Source organism: Dunckerocampus dactyliophorus, chromosome 12 (genome assembly GCF_027744805.1).
Source record: "Dunckerocampus dactyliophorus isolate RoL2022-P2 chromosome 12, RoL_Ddac_1.1, whole genome shotgun sequence".
Classification (NCBI taxonomy): domain Eukaryota; kingdom Metazoa; phylum Chordata; class Actinopteri; order Syngnathiformes; family Syngnathidae; genus Dunckerocampus; species Dunckerocampus dactyliophorus.
The window spans coordinates 5,697,829-5,714,348 of NC_072830.1; the positions used below are offsets into that span (position 1 = coordinate 5,697,829).

The following is a 16,520-nucleotide window of genomic DNA, read 5'->3' on the forward strand; positions in this document are numbered from 1 at the left end:
TCTTTTCTGTGTATTCTACTGTAAAGATATGAGAAGAGATAAAAAGAGACAGCTCATTACTGCTCGCATGAGGCTTACTATTCCTCCTATAAAGTCGTCTGAAAACCCTCCAAAATGCGCCAATAACCGTCCATTTACATATAGTGGGGATGTACATATACAGGGATGTCCGATAATATCGGCGTGCCGATATTGCCAGATATTGGCATAACAATTTTATATTGGTTGATATCCTTATCAGGTTTTTCCCTATAAAGAAAACCAATAATAAAAACTGGATATGCCTATGGGCTCCCGTACTTGCCATCATCAAGGCATCTGCAGCACCAAAACGTGGAAATACTTCGTCACGTCCTGTGTTATTCCTCGCGGCCGGACCTGGGCTTGATATGTTGAAACCACGGGCGTGGGTGTGCCGCAGATAGCACCGACGTTAGCTAGCTCGCAGGCACGGTCTCGTTGCCTCTGTTGTCAGTCGACATTTTTACCCACGTCGAGGGGTCACCAAATGTGAAGATGTGACTTTGTAGTAGCATATATTTGAAATATTAAAGAAAAAATATGTTATCTTAAGCCTCTTTTCTCCCACAAGTCAACAAATAGATAATCCACCCACTGAAATCACTCAGCTGCTCCCAAAAAATGTTCTCATCCGTCAAAATGTGCACGCTGGCTGGCTGGCCCTGGGGGAGAAGAAGAGGAGGAAAAGAGATGGATGGACAACAATATGATCTCCTGGAACGACTGCTTGTTTTTCTTATTCATACTCACCCCTCCTTCCCTCTCCTCCTCTCTCGCTCTCTCTCGCGCTCTCTTCGGGTCAGCCAATCAAGACAAAGCTTTCTGATTTGTATTTTTTAAGCATTTTATTCATATGTGGACAATGCAGGTGAGTCACATTGAAACGGTGGTCATAAATATGAAACACATTTGATACTGTATATAATTCAAAACAAATCACAGTGTGCATAATGTAATTAGTAATGTTGGACACACACGGTCATGTGCCATTCATATTTGTAAGTCTGAGATGTTCCCCATCATTTATTTAAATCCAATGAAGTAGTACTAAAACAATAACACTCATTCTTCACCTTCACGCGTCATGATGAAGGCATAATAACGATAACGACTGTGTGGTGCCGTCACGTCACAGAGGCGCCGCTCTTTTTGACGTTTTTGATTGCCGCGCAAGTGTAAAACGAAGTGAAACCCGGTAAAATGTAAAAGGAATAAAAGACTGCCTTGACTTTACTGACACAAAAAATACAAGTAATACAAACTTTAAAAATGGAATATTGCTGTGGATTGGTGACTTATTTTGCAGACGCCTCTCACCAGCCTCATTTTTTAACATTATTTTTTGTAATTACAAAAAAAGTTAACCGCTGCAAAATGTTAAAACAGTAAAGGACAAAAAAATACAAAAAAATTACTTTAATGACAATAAAATAAAATTAATAATTAAAAAAATGATTTGAAATAACACAGGTGTATTATAAAGGCAACTTATTTTTACAGATGCACCTAACAAATGTCAATTTTAACATAATTTTTTGATTGTAAGTGTAAAAAGAAGTTAACCCCGGTAAAAACGTAAAAACAGTAAAAGACTGCCTTAAATAATTAAAAAAATGTTTTTAATAAATTTGCGTATTATAAGTTGACTTATTTTGCCGATGCGCCTCACAAATCAAAATTTTTAACATTCTTATTTGCATGTAAGCGGAAAAAGAAGCAAACCCCTGCAAAATGTTAAAACGGTAAACACCGGCCTTAACTTTACGCACCCAAAAAAAAATAAAAACAAAAATATAATGACACAGGTGTATGTTACGGGTGACACGAAAATCTGATTTTTTAACATTCTTGATTGTGTGCAAGAGTAAAAAGAAGTAAGACGTAAAAATAATAAGAAACGTGCACTAAACTGAATGACAAAGGTCAAAGGTTTATTATGAAGGTGATTTGCTTCACAGATGCAAGTCACACGTTGAATGCAAGTGCAAAAAGAAGTTAACCGCTGTAAAAGGTAAAAACCTATACTTGAACTTTGAAAAGGAGTGATGACAGAGTCTTGCTGTCACGATCCACATGACAGGTTGGACTTTTGGGTTTCCTTTGATTCCAGCTTCCTTTCATGTTTTGGATCTTTTGTTTTGTCATTTTTGAGCTCGAGAGAAGTACTGAGTTTATAGCTGTGCGTGACGGGCGGTTAGCGTGCTATTTGATTTTGGTTGTGGCTTCTGCTCGTTGTCGGACATTTATGTCGATCCATCTCACTGCAGCTTTTTCTAGTTTTTGTGTTCTTCTTCTTTTTGGGCATGTGTAACAGATGCCAGCTGATGCAATTAAGGCCACAGAAAAACATCATGATTGGACTATTTAGGTTCCACTGTTGCATTTTGGCATGTCAAACTAACTTGATTAGGGAAATCAGAGTCAGGAGTCAACACGCAGCCGTCAACATGACGTTTGGTACTTGTACCGCCAACATTAGCAACATTTAATCCATCTGTCTCTTCTTGTCTGGAGAGTCCCCTCATTGGTCCATCCGTCTCAGTTTGGAGACAGCTTCATAGTGCACGGTTCCATGGAGACGAGGGGAAAACGAGACAGCCAGCCGGCAGCAAGAAGTGACATCAAGGACTTTCAAACTGTGAGAGATCAGGGTAAAAAAACATTCAAATGAACATTTCAGAATAATAAGCATACTGTTAAATGTAGTGGTTCTTTTACAAATGGGACACCACAGGCAGATTCCGTCCAGGAAATCCCTTAATCAGCTTTATTATGTGTGGGGGGTGCTGGTTTATTTGTTCATAGAACGCACACAGAATGAGGAACAACTCTGTACCTGTCTCCTTCCTTGGTTCCAGAATTGTGTATTTCCAAGAAGTAGGAATCCTTATTTACGTACAAATGCAATATTTTTGCGGGTAGAGTAAACCTGTTTACTCTACCTGTTTAACATTATTAGAGCCCTCTAGACATGAAATAACATCCCGTAGTCACCTTTACACTCCTATTACCCAATATAGTGGACGTAATAATGGAAAATAAGACATTCCAATGCTAGTGGAGCTGAGTGAGGGACGGACAGGAAGTGAGGTCGAGTGTTCAGAGTTGACTTTCAGCTTGATGTGGGTTACGGCCACAACAGTAGCCTGTGTTTTTATTAGGGATTTTTATTAGAGATTATTGTGCCTGTTGTGAGATACTTCAAACCTGCAATAAAAGCCTGTTATTCCGGCAATCAAGTGTGGCACCGAACATTACAGTAACAGTACTGACACCTAGTGACCAGTGTAGAACACTACATATCACATCTCTGAATGCGCCTTCTGAATGCCTTATGTTTGTATCTTAGTTCATTTAGCCATTTTTATGCTTGATTTAGGCAAAAAATACACAACATTTGCTAAAATATGCTATTTTTAACGAATAATATGCTGTAGTCAACCACGGAACAGCATGATTTATTCATGGATATATTTTTGAAAAATTCGAACCGCAATGTGGCAAGGGACGACTGCAATTCAAAACGGCAGATGTTTTTTCATTAAAAACTAGCAACATTTTAAATATCTTTTTAAAATGAGTGGCAAAGTTATCTTGAAATGAAAATATGGAGTACTTACAGTCACGGAAAAAATAATTAGAGCACCCTTGTTTCTTCAGTTTATTGATCCATTTTAATGTCTGGTACAACTAAAGGTACATTTGTTTGGACAAATAGAATGATGGTAACAAATATAGCTCATAAAAGTTGAATTTAAGAGCTGATATCTGGCAACTTCCATGCTTACATGAATAGCTATAGCATTGTACTCCCAAAAAATGTAACTTTTATGAGCTATTTTGTTGCCATTGTTATATTTGACCAAACAAAGGTACCTTTAGTTGTATGAAATAGGCATTAAAATGAACAAGAAACGGAAGAAACAAGGGTGCTCTAATCATTTTTTCCATGACTGTATTTCAGGCCATTTTGATATTCATATGTATATATTTACATTTTTATCATTTTTTACATTTTGTTGACAGGCTTTACTTGTGCCATGTTTTTTTTTCAAATTTTTTGTGCTGTGGACCAATAAAAATTTAGATTTTTTTATTAGCTTATCAGTTCTAAGTCAATGAATATGTATGCTAAATTACAATGAAATGGATAACAGTATAACAAAAACCTTCACTTTTTTTATTATTTTTTTTTACTGCCAATGAAAACATACTGTATTACATACTGTATATTGCATTGAGTGTGTGTGTTACCTGCATGTTGGTGTAGATCCAAGGAAGAACACTGTTCACTCTGGTGTAAACACCTGGCTTGTTTATCTCAGCACAGCCAGCCCCCCAGCTGGTGATGCCCACCAGGTACCACACATCATCAATCTGACAGACCAACGGCCCACCACTGTCACCCTGTAGAAATGCGTTTAACCATAAACATGGCGCAAAAAAACAAAAAACAAAAACGATATGTCCTCAAATGAGAATAAATCTGCTCGGTGACCGGCTGGCTGACCTGACAGGAATCTCGTCCTCCCTCCAGGTGTCCGGCACAGATCATGTTTTCAGTCACAGCCCCTCCGTACACCCGAGGGTTGTTGCACACGTCTCTGCCGATGATGTCCACTGTCACCTCCATCAGATCAGTAGAGACAGCGCCTGTGTGGAAGAAAAACAACACGTGTATAAGGAACTTTAATCGAATCAGCTCACGTGGCTAAATACGCCATGTAAATGTTATATACTCCTTTTATCTCACCGTTAGCAAATATTTTGCATGCAACTCTGTTACACCTGGCACTAACTGGTTGGACAGGTTCATCCGCATTTTCCAGTCTGGTCAGTCTTACCTGATCCTGCCTCGGTGGTACCAAAGCCGGAGGTCCAACAAGTGGTGCCATGGGCGAATGGCTGCGCAGTAACTGGCAGACACGCTGGCTGAACATCAGCTAGATGGCACAAAAAAAGCAGGATCTTAAACATTTACATGTCGATATATACAAAGGAAAACCAACTTTGTTCAGGTAACTCTACAAAATTCATCCATCCTTTTCCTAAAAAGTCACAAATGCCACTGCTACAGTCAGTAAAAAAGTGCAAGAAATCTCCAGTAAATTCCTAAAAAGTTTCCTCGGCTATGTTTAATTTTGGGAAGTATAATAAATATGATAAAAGTTGGAAATTACAGATAATAAATCAAGCAGACATGCATGGAAACGTACACACATTTTAAAAGGGACTAGCAGTAATCCCTTGTTTATGGAGGTTAGATGGTTCCCATCCTGACCGTGGTAAGTGAATTTCCTTCATGTAGGATTCCTTATTTATAAATGAAATAGTTTCTTAGTTATAGGATAGGAAACCTGTTTAGGACCTTCTAACCTACGGTTTTTAACATGATTAGAGCCCTCTAGACATGAAATAACACCCCTAAAGTCACCTTTGCACTTGTATTACCCAATATAGTAGACATACAGTAACTGAAAATAAGACATTTAAGACATAAATAAGACTTGTGCGTGTGTGTTGCAACAAATACTGTATGTTCCGGTGCAAGGGGAGCTGAGTGGGCTGTGGACAGGAAATGACGTTGCGGATCCACAGTTGAGTTTTAGCTTGTCGTGGGTAACGGCCACAACAGTAGTAGCAATCAAGTCTGGTGCTTGTGTGTCTCACCAAACATTACAGTAACCTAGTGACCAGTGTAGAATACCACGCACCATAATTTGAAAAGCGTCTGTATTTGTATTTGATCTTATTTAGCCATTTTTATGCTTTGACATGTTTAATTCACGCCAAGTATACATAAAATTTGATTAAATATGCATTTTTTTTCTAATAATAGGCCGTATTCAACCACAAAACAGCAAACATGATATTTACTTAAATATGCAGAATTTTTGGGCTAACAGGCCGTATTGAAAGGCATGTTTTATTTATCTATGTCTTTTCGAAGAACCGTGATAGAGTGGAGTGGCAAGTTGTGAGGTGTCGCTCATGCTATTTCAACCAAAAAACCTAATCAATATAATAAATGTAATAATATACAAAATATACAAATTTCAATATAAATAAATAAAAATAAATAAATCATAATAAACAAAAATCATACTATACATTTTTCTATTGTGCATAGTGCAGATTCTGCCTTAAATCTCGTTGCTTCAAAAAGGTTGTGCTTTCAGATGTTTGACCATATTTAAGTTGCAACTGCAACATGATTTAATTGTACTATTCCATTTATGAACAAAAAGAAATGAATGAATGATGGTTGCAGTGCGGAAATGTTCCATCGTGGTTACGGGCACGACGCCAGAGCTCAGCGGCGATCGTCATCATCATCATTTCCAAACCACTGCCACATTCTTACGTCACAGCTCCTTCGGTATTTTGGTCATGTGGCTCACGTGTGACACCCGGCATTCACGTAAGTGATAATAGCGGGACTTGTACCCACCGTTAAAATCAACTGGCGCTGTCAGCTTGAGCAGAGCGACATCTTGATCATTGGTCCTGTTGTTGTAGTTTTCATTCAGTACGATCTTCTCCACCAGGAAGGGCTGAGATAGATTGTTCAGAGACACAGCGCCTCCGTACACCCGCCAAAACTGCGGCAATAGCATCGAGGGGTTACTCCTGCACGGTGGGAGAACGTCATTATAGTCACCCATCTTTTTTTCAGCATCAGCGGAAAACCGACATTTACCTTGGGAAGCAGTGGGCAGCAGTCAGCACGAAATCGGGAGCAATCAGGACCCCTCCACACACGTGAGAGCCCCTAAAGTGCATGGATAACTGCCAGGGCCACTGACCCCTCTGTGCAATGCTGCCTCCCACGATGCGAGATGTGGACTGCTGCCTGCCACAGTCTGTGAAAGGGGATACTACCTCTCAGTCTACGCGATACACAACATGGCTTTTCACCCCAGTTGATGTTCAGTATACTCTGTTTTACCGTGGCACGCTCTTAAAGATATTTACTAGGATATGGCACATTCAAGCGGGACTTTTTGGACTATTCGGAAGTAACAGGAGAGTCGCTATGCGTGTGAATGTGAGTGCAGGGTGAAGAGCTCCGTTCAAAGACACCAAGTCGTTTCAGTTCAATTCGCATGCTTTGAGTGTTTTCTGTGATTTCCAAGCACACTTAAATGCATTTATTGTTTTATTATTGTTACTTATTGTTTTCCTGTCTTGCTGTTTATTGAGACCACACATACATCGTAAATGTCCATGAATGAGTCTCGCGGTCGTCCACTGATAATGGGGAAATGTGGTTCCGAGGGGGATTAGAGACGTGTTTGTGAGTTGGAGATACAGTGTTCCCTCGTTTATCGCGGGGGATAGGTTCCCAAAATAAGTTAAACCTGCGAAGTAGCCAATTTAATTTTTTTTCACAATTACTATGCGTGTTTTAAGGCTGTGAAACCTCTCACCATACACTTTTCTCAGACAGGCATGAACATTTTCTCACATCTCTCTCTTGTTTAAACACTCTCAAATTTCAAATTTCATTTGAATTTTAATGATCAAGCTACTAGATGGGACACAACAAATTATGAAGTGACTCGTGCGTATTTCACTCCTCTGATCGTGCCTCTTTGTCCTGGCGCCGTTTCGCTGTACTGTAGCGTTTTTGTATCCTTGTTCAAACATATTTCTCCTGTCGTCCTATTTTCCACCTCGAACCAAAGATTCATTTATTCCGTAATGGCGCCCTACAGCCGCAACTTCTACCTTCCGTCAGCATGTCCAGAAGTCTTTTTGTGCCATGGTTAGCATCCTCCTCTGCCTTGAGGGTGCGACCGCAGGTGCCTTTGACGGTGCAGAACGTTTCGTCGACATTGCTGGTGCTGTCGGGGATAATACTTGCAAGCACGGAGCACTTCAGAGTCACGCTGCTAGCGATGGAACATTTATGTAAATTTGGCTAGCCGAATGCATTCTGTACTGCACAGGAAGGCACGGAGGAGATTGACTGACGGTGGTCTACAGTCCCTTAGCCAATCAGGACGCAGAACACAATGCATGTTCACAATTTTTTACGTAATTAATTAAATTCATTAATTACTGCCGTAAACGTGCTATTTTTTGACAGCCGTAATAGATATACTGTACATACATCTTTTAGCGTTAAATTTGTATAAAAATGTCGAATCATTTGAATTTTCAATACGTGACCCTTGCTGGAAAATGTATGGACACACCTGATTTGCGTTATTGATAAAAAAAATCTAATTTAGGTATTAAGGTGTGCGTGTGTGTGCATGCGTGTTTTTGTGTGTGTAGGTGGGTGGGGCACAAGACGGTGGGAAGAGATGGCACATGCTTACCGACACACTGAAGGGAGACAGTGCTTTGGTCTTGACAGGAGGAACTGTCACAATAAAACACATACATAAGACAAATGACATGCATACACTAACATGCACAATGATAGGTTTTGTGCTTGGATGCAATATCTAAAGCAGATTCAAGTGGCCTTTAGAGGTGCGGAATTATTATTTACCTGAGTTCCACCTGACCCTGGATGGTTTCGGACAATCTGGTGGTCACTCTCAGACCAAGGGAGTCCTGGGATGACATATTTTTGCTAATAAAGGAGCTGAAAACGGGGAGAAAGGTAGAGCTCAGAAAGCAGAATGAGACTCAGACGTGACAAGAAGCGTCTTTAAGAAGAGTCTTTACCTTCTAAAGCCAAGCTGGGCACAGGTCTGATCAGCATTGCTCTGGTTCCAGCCACTGAAGCAGACTGGAAGAAAGCGTCCATCTTCAGCGGTCCTGACCTGCAGACCGTTGCCGCTTATAAACCTCACTAGGAAAAAATAAGGGGAAGAGTGAAGTACTGTATTTAGTCAATCATAATAATGCAGCTGCATAACCTGTACTGTCCCTGTATGCGTGGTTCCACACTCACCACAGTCCATTTCGTCAGAGCCAAGCTCGCAGTCCCTGACGCCATCGCACTCTATGGTAGCATTCACAGGGCAGGTGTCGTTTCTCAAAGGCGGTCTGCCACTTGTGTCGCCACTTGTTTGCTGGTTGTTGTTGATTATCGCCTGGGTCACCAAGGCGGTGCCAAAACGCACTGAGGAAACAGGGTCAAGTAATGGGGAATGATAAACGTGAATAAGAGTTCTAGTAGGAAGTGTTAAGCGGTAATGGTTTCGTTTATTCGAACATGCGTACAAGCTGCAATGAAATACATCACATAGTACAATTCGCATTTTCACATGTCCAAAGGGAGTAGGAAGAAGCAAAGCTTATTTAATCCTACTCCCCATCCGTCTCACATCAATTACAATACATTTAGTCACTTGCTGTATTTCATTCCTATACAATGAACATGCTACATTTAGCCACAATTGAATTATTCAGTCATTACTCATTCAGTGAACACAGTCGAACTACACATTTTGGAGTGGCCTTTTACTGTGGCCAGCCTGAGGCACACCTGTGCAATAATCATGCTGTCCAATCAGCATCGTGATATGCTACACCTGTGAGGTGGATGGATTATGAAATATGAACGCTCATTAACACAGATTTAGACAGATTTGTCAACAATATTTGCGAGCGATGCGCTTCTTGTGCACGTAGAAAATGTTTTGCATCTTTCAGTTCCGCTCATGAAAGATAGGCGCAAAAACAAAAGTTAAATTTTTATCAAGTATATGCATACAGCAAGCCCTCGCCACTTTGCGTTTTCAATTTTGCAACTTCATTCTCTCCGTTTTTTCAAAAATATTATATTTAGGGGTGCACGATAATTGTGTTTTTAAATTCTTTTATATATATAAAAGAATTTAAAAATGCAATTCAATGAGGAAAGGTTACTCGTACTGTGCTGTAGGGGTGAGCAAATCAAGCCCTCCTTTTCTCCTACGTGTGACGTGCTGTAAGCACCGCCCTAAAGACAGCTGCAAAGAAAGGCCCCGGACCCGCTCCCATTGCCTCGGCGTCCTGCAGGTACAGTTTGTCAAATCCAATTTAGTTTGAGTCGTTCTCATCTCCGGGTGTGCACAAACTACATTTAAATCTAAATTGTAAAAAAAATACATATACAAAGTTATTGGTTATCGGTACCGAAGCAGGAAGTTATCGGTATCAGCTTGAGAAAAAATGTTGTGCATCCCTAATATTAGGAAATCATCGCTGTTTTGTGGTTGAATAGGGCCTAAAAAATATGCATATTTAAGCAATTTTTAAAAAAGTTGAGCAAGCATAAAAATGGGTAAATGAATTAAAATACAAATTATGACATTCAGAAGACGCATTCAAAGAGGCTGTGATGATATGTAGTACTCTACATTGGTCACCTGGTGTCAGTAATGTTACATCGATGAGATATACATAGCCACCGCAGGAAGTACTGTGCAGAACAGGAATTACAAAAAGAACAACCACAACAAACTCTCTCAATGCTAACATGTGTGAGTCTATATTACGTCCTACACCAGTGGTTTTCAATTATTTTCTGTCATGAGCCCCAAGGGGACAGAAATTTGAAATACTCTTGAGAAACTGCTAATATCTATTTATTTATCTGTACTGTGCAGCCTGAACTGGAAACTGAAACCAGTAAAATGCAACAAAATGGAGATCTTGTGAAGCACGCGTATTGAAATTTGTACATGTTGGCAGGGATGCAGTAACATTGAAAGTACTCCCTGCCCACTGACAGGTCACCGCGTCCCCCTTATACTCTATGTCTCATTTTCTCTTATTATGTCTACTACACTGTATATTGGGTAATATGAGTGTAAAGGTGACTATAGGGGTGTTATTTCATGTCTAGAGGGCTCTAATAATGTTAAAACCAGTATTCAGATGGTCGCAAACAGGTTTTCGATGCTTTAACTGCGAAAATATTGCATTTATAATAAAGAATCCATCATGGACGGGTCTGGAACAAATTAACCACGATAAACTAGGGTAAGACAATAAGACAACAGGAACACAGAAGTTAATCTTCTGATTCATGTCTGTTTCGTGTAGTGACGCATCAACCGTCACTGAAAAGCCTGCCAATGACAGCAAAGGAAGGCGGGACTTCAATAAAAACATGGGGTGCTGACTGAGTCAAATGGAATGGTGAAAGATTTTGAAATGATCATTTTTAAAAATTGGAACAAATTGCCTCTTGGTGCAGATGTGTTTTAGGGTCCACTGTGTCCCCCCCAAAACTATGTTCATTTTCTCCCAATGCATTTTTTTGCAAAAAATTGTGACATTAGTATGCATGCTAACAATGTACTTCAAAGGAGCCTTTAAACACTCTCTTCATTTACATGCACTGACAACACTAATCGAAGAGCAAATGAATATGGATGGTGATGTGCGGCCGTCTGGGTGAATACACACCTGCCAGCCAGATGGCCACAGACAGCAGGGCACACAACAGAAAAGCCCCGCAGGAGCCTCCGTAACACCGAGCATTACGGTCACAGCAGCCCTTCCTCTTGCTTCTGGTGGCTGTAAAGCGGAGTAAATATCGTAACTGCTTTGCTTTGCCTGCTGACTCGCAAACGTACGTTAACACAAGAGACTCACGTGTGCTTGACTGTGTTACTTGGGGAGCTGCCACAGGCGGTGCATACTGGGGGACGTAATGCTGGTTGGCGGCAGTCTGGCCGGGCCCCACGCCGTACACCACCTCTTCATAGGATTTGAGGGGGGGCTGGGTGTGCACAGCAACAGAGTAGTAAGGAGGAGGTGCCTCGTTCTGTGCGAAAGGAAAAATAATGTTCATTACGGTCTATTTTGTGATAGCTGTTTGATGGAAAACACAGTGTGGCCTTACGGACACATACATTACACATCACTAGCAGCAATTTAGCATTTGATAGGCTATAAACGATTAATACGCCACATTGTCCTCCATGTAATACAAATATTAAGCCCATGGTCCACACCCAGGTAAAGTACCTCACAGCACAAAACACAGGTATAGTTCCTAGCAACGGCAAGAAGATTATTTCCTCATTTTTCACAACACGCCATTTCCTTAGCAAGTTTGACGTCAAGGCTGCCATGGGCAAATATTGGAATTCAACATTAACAATGGGAGGACAAGGAAGCATTTTTAGTCATGACTCACAAAAGAAAATGAAACTAGCCTATCAGCCAAGACAGGGAATAATCACAGGAATGGAAACAAATATATTTCACTAATAAATATACAGTACATATATCATTTTAATATAACAATACAGTAATGCGGGCTGCACGGTGGCCTTGTGGTTAGCATGCTGGCCACACAGTCACGATCAAATCCACTTGGACATCTCTGTGTGGAGTGTGCGTGTTTTCCCCGTGCGTGCGTGGGTTTTCTCCGCGTACTCCGGCTTCCTCCCACATTCCCAAAAACATGCATGTTAGGTTAACTGGTGACTCTTAACTGGCTTTTCTGGTATGAATGTGAGTGCGAATGGTTGTTTGTCTAAATGTGCCCTGCCATTGGCTGGCGACCAGTCCACGGTGTACCCCGCCTCTCGGCCAAAGCAGCTGGGATAGGCTCCAGCATACCCGCAACCCGAGTGAGGATAATCGGCATAGAAGATGGATGGATGGATGGATTCCTTCATTATAAATGCAATATTTTTGTAGTTACAACATGGAAAACCTGTTTACGACTTAGGTACAATTTTTAACATTAATAGAGGCCTCTAGACATGAAATAACATCCATGTAGTCAGTCACTTTTACATACATTACCCAATATAGCAGACATTATACGAGAAAATAAACCATTTAAGACATAAATAAGATTCTTGCTTGTGTGTCTTGCTGTAAATGTGTTCCAGGAAGTGACATTTCACAGTTGAGTTTTAGCTTGGCGTGGGTTACAGCCGCAACAGTATTGTGCCTGTTGTGAGGTAATAATAATAACAGGCAATAAAAACCTGTTGTTCCAGCGATCAAGTCTGGTGCTTGTGTGTCTCGCCGTGCACTACCGAACATTACAGTAACATAGTCATCATCGCAGAATACTACATAGTATCACATCTTCTGAATGCCTTGTATTTGAATTTTAGTTTAGTTACCCATTTTTATGCTTGAAAATGCTTCATTTAAGCAAAAAAAAAAAAAAAAACTAAAATTTGCTTAGATATGCGTATTTTTGGACGAATAATAGGTCGTATGAAACAGCATGATTTATTGATGTATTTTTGAAAAGTTGTGATCGAGTGAAGCCACAAAATTTAAAGCGGCAAGGGATTACTGTAGTATTTTTATATTATAAAATATATTATAAATAAATAGAATGTTGACTAAAGTGACCAAAATATATTAATCATTTATTGTTCATATATTAATAATAATATAATTTTCTGTCATTCAAGTTATAAATTTCATCGTATTTTTTGGAAAATGAAATAAAAACAAAAACTGCCAATGCTTTCAAAAAAATCTGTAAATACATTTCTCCATAAAAACAGCAATTGTTGAGACACACAGAGGAGGTAGCATTCAACAAACTCTGCTTCCTCCAGCTCCGTTTCCTCAACTTGTGCAAGTCATGTGATCTCCATCGTGCGCGTTCCAAATAAACTGAACCATTTTAACCATGATCATAATTTCCAATCTATGTCTGGATGAGTAATGATGATAGATCACATAGTTTAGACGTCAGAATAACGGAGAGATGTCCTTGTCCATTATTCATGCTTGGGAAACTTTGAAAGGTAAAAAAGTGCTCCCGGATGTAGAATGTCATGCGGTTAAACTTGTTTGCATGACTTTGCAGTGTCACTTGATGGGATGTTGGGGATGAGACCTGTCCAATCACAAGAAGCATTTGACAGAAGAACAATGGAGTGTAGAGTGAAAGAAGAATGAGGGTCAAGTCACTTCTCCAGCGAGTTTGTGATCATATGTTTCGAAACATAAAATGAGGGGAGCTTATGAGCGGAGGCCCTTTTAACAAAAGGTGTTTCATAACAACTTTTCCATGGCCCGATGGTCAGGTTTCAATACACGCCTGAAGGCGAGTCTAATTGAGGTAAAAATGGCTGAGATGAAACAGGCGGAGGGGCAGGTTTACCATATTCCCCAGCTCTCGTACACGGATCGCCTTGCACGCCTTCATTGTCAGGGAAAAAGACTGTTAAATGTCAATTTCATAGGTTTACACGACATTTAAAGGGCTATTATTTACAATACAACAATAAACAAAAAACATGATGTGAGATTTTGATTCAGACACCGTTTTCGCAGATTCTACGGCGATTCGGCTGGGAATTATCACCATAGATCATCCAAATATGAATTATAAATTCATCTAGTTGTCCTATTTTTTTGTAATTGTATGATCTGTACCCCATATTACCCTGTTGAGACAATTCACAGTACTACAGTGGGGTTAATGTTCATTAAACGCTCTGAAAAATCAAAGATTGTTATTCAATTGTTCCAAACGTTTCGATGAAAACCGAAACGTATGAAAACTGAGGTCATTTTCCCCATAGGAAATAACGTAATAATCCGTTGCAGACACCCAAAAACAAAAAATGAACAAAAAATACATTTTATAGAGCACACGTGTCAAACTCAGGCCCGGGGGGCCAAATCCGGCAATTTCATCCGCATTAAAACAGCATTAAGTTGGCCCGCCTCACGAACCTTCTCAAACAAAGTGTTTATAGCAATCTGCGTAATTATGTAAACGATTCCACCGGTATAAATTACTCCTGTGGCATTTTAATTTTAGAAGTAGAAACAATATTGTATATAGCACAAAGTTTACAACTATTCTTAATAAGGCTGCCAGATTCAAACCAAAAGTCAAAATAATTGAACTGTATGCGACTAAAAAGGGCGGCACTTTAACTGTTACACGCTGTCTGTCCAAAATAACACCTTAAAAAGGTATGAGACAGTCAAAAGTCATCATTTTAACTACAGCAAAGCTTGCTGGGAAATGTGTCATCTGCAATCTTCCGGGTTACACATCTCGCGGATTGTGATGTTTTTGTGTTGATATAAATACGCATATACTGTAACTGAGAGAACAATGAATGAAAACACGCTAAAACCATCATCATCGTATATCCGCCAACTATCGGAAAAGTACAAATTTCAAGCAGGGATGAACGGACATGAAAAAATGCACATTTTCCCCACTCCGATGTAAAACAAAAAAAAGTCCGTCCACACGAGTGAAGATTTAAAAAAATGTATGTCCACATAAAGACACATTCACCAGCTGTCAAGCACATTTTGTCTCAACCTGAAAACGCAACCACAATGGTGCATTATATTGTATGTTCCAAACCCAGCGATGCACGCGCGGGGAACCGGGACAAACGGTGTTTCGGTTTCGGGGCGGCATAACCTAAAGTAGTGTTTGAGTTTTGGCCCACACTGCAATTGAGTTTGACACCCTTGTTATAGAGAATGTTAAGATTACATACAGAAAACAATGCAAAATAATTATAAACCTCAAATGGATGGAACTTATTTTTGATGTGTACTTCCCGTACCCCCTGACGAGATCGAATTCAATAGTGTTTCTTGCCTTCTTCGTCAACTTTCTTTGGTCCCGTGGTGGGTTGTTTAGCAGTCGCACGCAATAAAAACTGGACAGACCAGGGCCATTTGTTTGGGCTGTACAAAAACAATACTGTACAATAACCAAGACGGTGTACATAAACTGAGGTAAAAATGTTGGCAAAAATTGTCGACAAAAACGAAAATCGAGGTTTGACTGTACATACAAAATGACAAAAACATGGTGACACTTATACACAGGAAGTGAACAAACACTCAGTAATTGCTGACCAATATTACCTGACCAATAAAAAGGTTCACAACTTCACAACAAAACAATGAACAAATGTAATACATGTCATCTAATCTGATACTGAATATACAGTATATCATCCAGGCGCAATTTATCCTCTCACACTCCTTGTCTGTTGTCTAATTGAAAAAAAACCAAACCTTTACATGTCCCTCAAGCCTTACATTTGGAATATCTGGAATAAAGACGGAGGAACCCAAAGGAAGAAAGAGAAGAAGTCGGAAGAAACCATCAGGGAGCAAAACAAACACACAACGTACCTGGTTAAGCTTTGCCATTGGACTCAGTGATTGTAAGACAGGGACGAGTTAGAGAATGGAGGTGAGACCGTGTGGGCGGAGCTTGTTCAATCACATGATCACACTAGTAGTGGAAACCGATGGTTCCACCCTCTTCTCCGCTGGGACTGTCACTGACCTCCATCAGCAGCTCCACAGGTCTCCAGCTCCTCCCACGTACTGCTTCCATCTTTCTCTAAATCTCTTATTTTACAGTATCTAGTGCACAGAGGCGGGCGTGCCCACGTAGTCCAGTTTACACACCTGCCGGACCGGTTTCATGGCAGATAGAGGCTGCCACAGCTGGTTGAGCGGTGTGGAGCGCTATTGTGTCGCTCAAGTGACACCAGCTGATGGCCTCCGGTCTTAAGTTAATGCTGAATGCTTTTAGCCTGAGGTAATTCATACATGAAACTAAATCA

The 16,520-nt window shown here is 40.2% G+C and overlaps 1 protein-coding gene across 1 annotated transcript; it reads right to left on the reverse strand.

The window, feature by feature from the left end:
* Positions 1–1,931: 1,931 nt before the first annotated feature.
* Positions 1,932–16,208, reverse strand: LOC129191714 (transmembrane protease serine 13-like). Its single transcript, XM_054795321.1, has 13 exons — positions 16,081–16,208; positions 11,569–11,740; positions 11,380–11,490; positions 8,933–9,103; positions 8,704–8,830; positions 8,525–8,620; positions 8,349–8,392; positions 6,722–6,884; positions 6,473–6,651; positions 4,866–4,964; positions 4,532–4,674; positions 4,276–4,428; positions 1,932–2,657 (listed from the first exon to the last, which is right to left on the reverse strand). Exons 1-13 carry the CDS (start codon positions 16,096–16,098, stop codon positions 2,643–2,645), a joined length of 1,491 nt encoding a protein of 496 aa, XP_054651296.1. The 5' UTR covers positions 16,099–16,208; the 3' UTR covers positions 1,932–2,642.
* Between the last annotated feature and the right edge of the window lie 312 nt (positions 16,209–16,520).